At 38.3% G+C, this 5,539-nt stretch overlaps 1 protein-coding gene across 3 annotated transcripts; it reads right to left on the reverse strand.

The window, feature by feature from the left end:
* Positions 1-18: 18 nt before the first annotated feature.
* Positions 19-5,278, reverse strand: LOC138032371 (uncharacterized). 3 transcript variants are annotated; one of them, XM_068880036.1, is made up of 15 exons: positions 4,940-5,278; positions 4,799-4,852; positions 4,632-4,694; positions 4,466-4,549; positions 4,113-4,241; positions 3,762-3,851; positions 2,884-2,961; positions 2,548-2,637; positions 2,347-2,394; positions 1,749-1,826; positions 1,399-1,488; positions 1,191-1,238; positions 655-688; positions 521-558; positions 19-419 (listed from the first exon to the last, which is right to left on the reverse strand). In XM_068880036.1, the coding sequence occupies exons 1-15, from the start codon at positions 5,135-5,137 to the stop codon at positions 114-116; spliced, it is 1,428 nt and encodes a 475-aa protein (XP_068736137.1). In that variant the 5' UTR covers positions 5,138-5,278; the 3' UTR covers positions 19-113. The 3 variants fall into 3 exon arrangements, with proteins under 3 accessions (XP_068736137.1, XP_068736138.1, XP_068736139.1); XM_068880038.1 differs by having other exon boundaries at positions 363-419; positions 521-568; XM_068880037.1 differs by lacking the exons at positions 521-558; positions 655-688.
* Positions 5,279-5,539: the final 261 nt, after the last annotated feature.

Here is a 5,539-nt window from a genome sequence, read left to right on the forward strand (position 1 = left end):
ATTTTTCCTCACCCAAAATGCATTTAAACCAGTCATTGTTTGGATGTTTTATTTTAATATTCAGTTTCTCTTAACAAATGTAGACAGAAATTCAGTTTTTAAACAATGCGAATTCAACTATTTTGAGAGAAGTACTTCGAAGAAAAGCCTTGAAATTTTTGGCGTAATTCTGGTAGATGGTTTACAATATAACCATTTTTCTCTCGTAGCACTTCTAAGTTGCGACAGAAAATAAAAGCAGGCTTTATGTCTGCCCTGTCTTTTCGTTTCGGCCAGCTAAAAAATTCATCTCTTCGTTCTTCTAAGAAAGTTACTCGAACTTTGTTGGCAAGTTTCTTTTCTATTTGCCCAACAAAGAAGTCCTCTTCATACGCAACAGCGACCCATTCCTTTTCCATTAAGACTGTAATACTGTAGTCCTAAGAGAAGAAAAATATCAGTAATATGAGGTCTCAAACGAATAAAATACTCCCTCATGATATGGTCATTTAAGATGGGATTCTGGAGGACCGCGCCTTACCCAATCATCCTTGAAAGACTGTGATAAGTGGCCTTTATCTGAAAATAGCAAAAGAAACGATTGATCGCAGAACTTTTTTGGCTAACGTTTCGAGGGAAAGTTCAAGTTTAGATCCATGAACGGGGCCACTATACCTTTCTTGTGATCCCCAGCAATAGGTCTAACAGGCTGTTAATATAAATAATATGGGAAATTTAGTGTTTGTTACTGTGCCTCATTCCAATCATTTCAATTATATACTCAGCAGGAAGTGTCCTCTGGGTCTGTGCAAACATTTACCGCGTTTTAAATATATTCTAAAATGCACATTCTGTAAGGTACCCACCAACTGAAAACCGTTCAACTAAGCAAAGTAGTCAATCTCACCAAAAAATATCCGGCAGCTAGGGAAAATTAGGCCTGAGCTGTACTGAAGAAATCATTGTCTTTACCGAGTTGCTTGCCATGGTGTAATAAGGCCAAATTCGAACAATTCTAGGTGGCTAACATTGGAAGTTTAGCATGCGATAATTATTAACGGCAGGCCGTGAGCCTTTTCTTTTTTCTTTTTTTTTTTTCGGTCTGACTTATTTAATGTTTGTTCCCTTTCCTGATGTAAAATGAACAAACTTCACTCTGATACGCATTTAACTGATCACGATTTCAAGTTGTTACTGGATTGGGTGCTTACCGTGGATGAACATATGGGTTTTGTCAAACGACTTGTCTTGTGTTTGATCTGAAACAACACGCAATCATTTATTTAATAATTAACCAAGCATCCTGTTAAAAAAAAAAACTGTCAAAACCATATTCTCAAAATGGGAATGTAAAATGTAATGTAACTGTTTTACAAAGATTGTCGAGAGAAGTAGGACTGAACCGTGACCACATCACACCTTTTCCTTGCTTTCTTTTGTTGCTGCGGCCCTTAATCTTTCCAGAGCGGTTTCTGGTCTTGATAGCCTTTCTTCGTCTGGGTCAGAACTCTATAGAATAAGGAAAATCAGTTTATAAACTAACTTGACAATGAACATTTATATGGGAAATAATGCCTCTGATTCCACCAAGAGGAAGGAATAAAATTTCTGTGCGCATTGATTCTCGTTCAGCGCTCTAAATTGCAACCATATTTTGTGGGGTTGAATTACACTGGAAGGAAAAATGTATTTCAGTTAGCTTTTGACGAGCTTAGCTGTGACGTTTTAATTTGTTTACAAACTAGAATTGGTAACTTTTGTGAACTCACCTCTGAACTAGAAGAGACCGCACTTAAAGATTTCCGTGTCTTTTGCAAGACATCATCGTCCTCAATTGCGCTCTTAGTCTGCAAACATCAGATACAATTTTTCTCAGTGATAGCAGGCCAGAGTATGTGTGGCTATTGTAGGTCGGGCACTCTCGTGAGCCGATATGGTCCACCCACTGAGGATACAGGTGGGCAATTATTCTACATTAGATATATTTTACCCCTAGATTTGTCAGCAGACGTTTTGCAACAAATTGCCCTTTGTCAAAGTTTGTATTACCTGTGCTAGGGTTGACAGAGGTACGTCCTCGTAAGTGATGATTAATGCTGTCCTAAAAAGTATCGGGAAGCTGGGGAAAATTGTTCCTGAGCTATATTAAACAAATCGTTATGTTTACCGAGTCGCCAAATTCGAACAATTCTAAGTCGGGTTACATGGAAAGTCGAAAAAGCGCCTTGGCATGCGATCGCTCTTGACGACCGGTCATGAGCCTTTTCTTTTTTGTGTGTGTCTGACTTGTTTAATATTTGTTTCCTTTCCAGGTGTAAAATGAACAAACCCCACTCTAATATGCAATCACGATTTCAAGTTGCTTACCTTGGATGAACATATGGGTTTTGTCAAACGACTTGTCTTGTGTTTGATCTGAAACAACACGCAATCATTTATTAATTAACTAAGCATCCTGTTAAAAAAAAGCTGTCAAAACCATATGTTCAAGATGGGAATGTAAAATGTATGTAACTGTTTTACAAAGTTTGTCGAGAGAAGGAGGACTGAACCGTGACCATATCACACCTTTTCGTTGCTGCCTTTTGTTGACGCGGCCTTTAATCTTTCCAGAGCGGTTTCTGTTCTTGATGGACTTTCTTCGTCTGGGTCAGAACTCTATAGAATAAGAAAAATCAATTTATAAACTAACCTGGCAATGAACATTAATATGGGAAAATAATGCCTCTGATTCTACCAAGAGGAATGAAGTTATGAGCGCCTTGTGGCTCGTTCAGCGCTGCAAATTGTCTTGTAATGTGCGCTGGCAAAACTTTGTGGGGTTGACTTATATGAGAAAGAAAAAATGTATTTCGGTATTTTTTTCCTTTTACGAACTGCATTTGGTAACCTTTGTAAACTCACCTTTGAACTAGAAGAGACCGCACGTGAAGATTTCCGTGTCTTCTCGAAGACACCATCGACCTCAATTGTGTGCTTAGTCTGGAAACATTAGACATAATTTTTCTCAGTGAGGGCAGGCGAGAGTATGTGTGGCCATTTTATGTCGGGCCGCTCTCGCGCCGCTATGGTCTACCTACTGAGGGATAAAGGTGGCCAATTATTCTATATTACATAAATTTTACTCCTAGATTCCTCAGGAGACCTTTTGCAAGAATTTACCGTTTGTACATACATACATAAACGCACACATACATGAACTTAATTTTTTCTCGAATTTAAGAGTAGCTATCACAAGAGCTAATTTCTCCGAGAAAACAATAACGAAAGAGATCAACAAAATATACAATTACTTGCGGACTACGATTCTGTGCAATATTTACAAATTATCGCTAAATGAATTAAAACTATACGCCGAATTTTAAGAGTACTCTAGTAAAAGCTTACCAAATTTACATGAATTTCAGGATAGCTAATGCTTTTTACAGATATTAAAATCGGAAGTGCGAATAAAGTCTGGCACTGAGTTCCATTGATTAGCAGCATGATAAGAAAAAGAACGAAGGCATAGGTACTTGTTTTAGGTATAGGGAGGGTCAGAATATAGTCTCCGCGTAAATTATAAAAGCTGCTACGGATAGTGAACGTATTCCTCATATAGATAGGATCCTTGGTTAAAAATAAACTTTTGTAACTAAAATTAACACATGTGTATAAGTTTATTACGCAGAGAAACACAATTTATTTTGTCCAATAAGTTACAATATGTAGATTCGAAATCATTTAGAATACACCTAAGAATCCTTTTATTCAAAACCTCTATTTTCTTTTTTTTTTTTTACCCGTGCTAGGGATGACAGAGGCACGTCCTCGTCACTGCTGATTATTGCTCCCTCATTATCTGTGGATTCCTTGTCTTCTGGGGATGAAATCTACGAAAGAATTAAAGAACTATTTTCATTGCCCTGCCAGTTAGTGCACGGCAAACGAAACAACGCTCGATCAATTCATTTGCCTCAACTGTGACTTGTAAGATGCTCGGCATCCTGATACATTTGGACTTTTTAGCCCTGGCGTGAGAGTCTTCGTTGTTGCGGCAGAGTGTTAAACTCGTTCAGATTCAATGCGTAAATGATGTACTTGTTTCAGTATTACTCGGCCACTTATGAACACTACTCATGGAGTCCACTTACCCTTGCTGCACTTGAAACATCTGACTCTTCGTCTTTATGAAGGACACAGTTTTTGTTGACCCAGCCCTTCGCAAGTTCATAAGTCTCGTCTCTTAGACTATCTACATCTCTCCGGTACTGCGAAAACTCCTGCCAAGAAAAATAGGGTCAAACTTAACTTTTGTCTTATGTTATTTCAACCTGTTGATTTCAGTGTTACTTAGGCAAAGAATTAGAGACAGCTCGTTACATTCCTTCTACTAAGGAACCCTTATATCCCTTGCCTTGCATAGGATGGTACTTGCTTGCACGTAAGGACTATGGCCGTTTTAGTGACCTCGAAATACAACAGTTTTTGAACACAGTTCCCTTACCTCTTCACTTTCTTTCTCGAGTACTTTAAGCCTTCTCTCCAGCTTATTCGCTCTTTTCCTTTCATTGTCAAGATCTTCAACGGCCTACAACACAATATAAGTTCATCAACCACAAAACAATGTCCGTCAGTTACTGTAGCTGGCTGCTACACTGAAAACACATCACCTGCTCCAGCTTAATTCGGAGATCCGTATTTTGGCTTTTCAATCTTGAGACTTCTTCTTGTAACTGTTCAAAGTTAAAGAAAAAAAATTACTTTTACACTGGATACAGCTGATTTGTATCGAAACTTTAGGTGGTTAGTTATTGCGTGCTCTACGGGTTGCATTTACCTCTTCTATATTTCCGGTCGCTGCTTTTTGTATTGATGGGGCTCCCTTTTCGCGCTACAAGGAGATAAATAAAACTTTTAACTCACTTCTGATAGAAAAACTATTAAACTAAGTAAAAAAAGAAATACGACATCGAATGACCTTTCGCCGCTTCAGTTCTTGAAATGAAATGTGTCCCTCCAATACATCCGACAGGAGTTTAAACTGTTCTTCTTCACTTTTATTGTACAGGGCCATGAAATCACCCTGTGTGACTTTCGTGTTCAAACGATTTGGTATCTGCAGCACTATAGAAAAGCAGCGGTTTGATAGCCTGGCTACCATTATGTAGTGAGACATATTGTGCTGCAAATAATGTAGAAATAATATATATGTTATCCATATATAAGTGTAAGAGACACATGAGAGCAAGAGGAAAAATTCCCGGGAAAAATTACATGTATTATAGATTTATTTACGTCGTTTAAATCTTTTACGGAGTGAAAATACTCAAGGGGAAAGATAAAAAGCTGTGTGCTTACTGGTTTTCCTTGTTGAATTACCAACTTTCGCCACTTCGAATAAGCTTGACCTTCTCGCGGTGGTTCGTGTGTTTCGTCGATGCCACATAACTGATAAAGGGACTGTCTTATTGATTGTACATGGGTTATGAAGTCAGGTGGTCGGCTGGTGGAAGAGCTTGACTGAGAATCTTCCACCACTTGAGGCTTCGGAAGTATTTGTCGTAGAGTGGTTGGATAT

The sequence above is a fragment of the Montipora capricornis genome, chromosome 14, assembly GCF_036669925.1.
Source record: "Montipora capricornis isolate CH-2021 chromosome 14, ASM3666992v2, whole genome shotgun sequence".
Classification (NCBI taxonomy): domain Eukaryota; kingdom Metazoa; phylum Cnidaria; class Anthozoa; order Scleractinia; family Acroporidae; genus Montipora; species Montipora capricornis.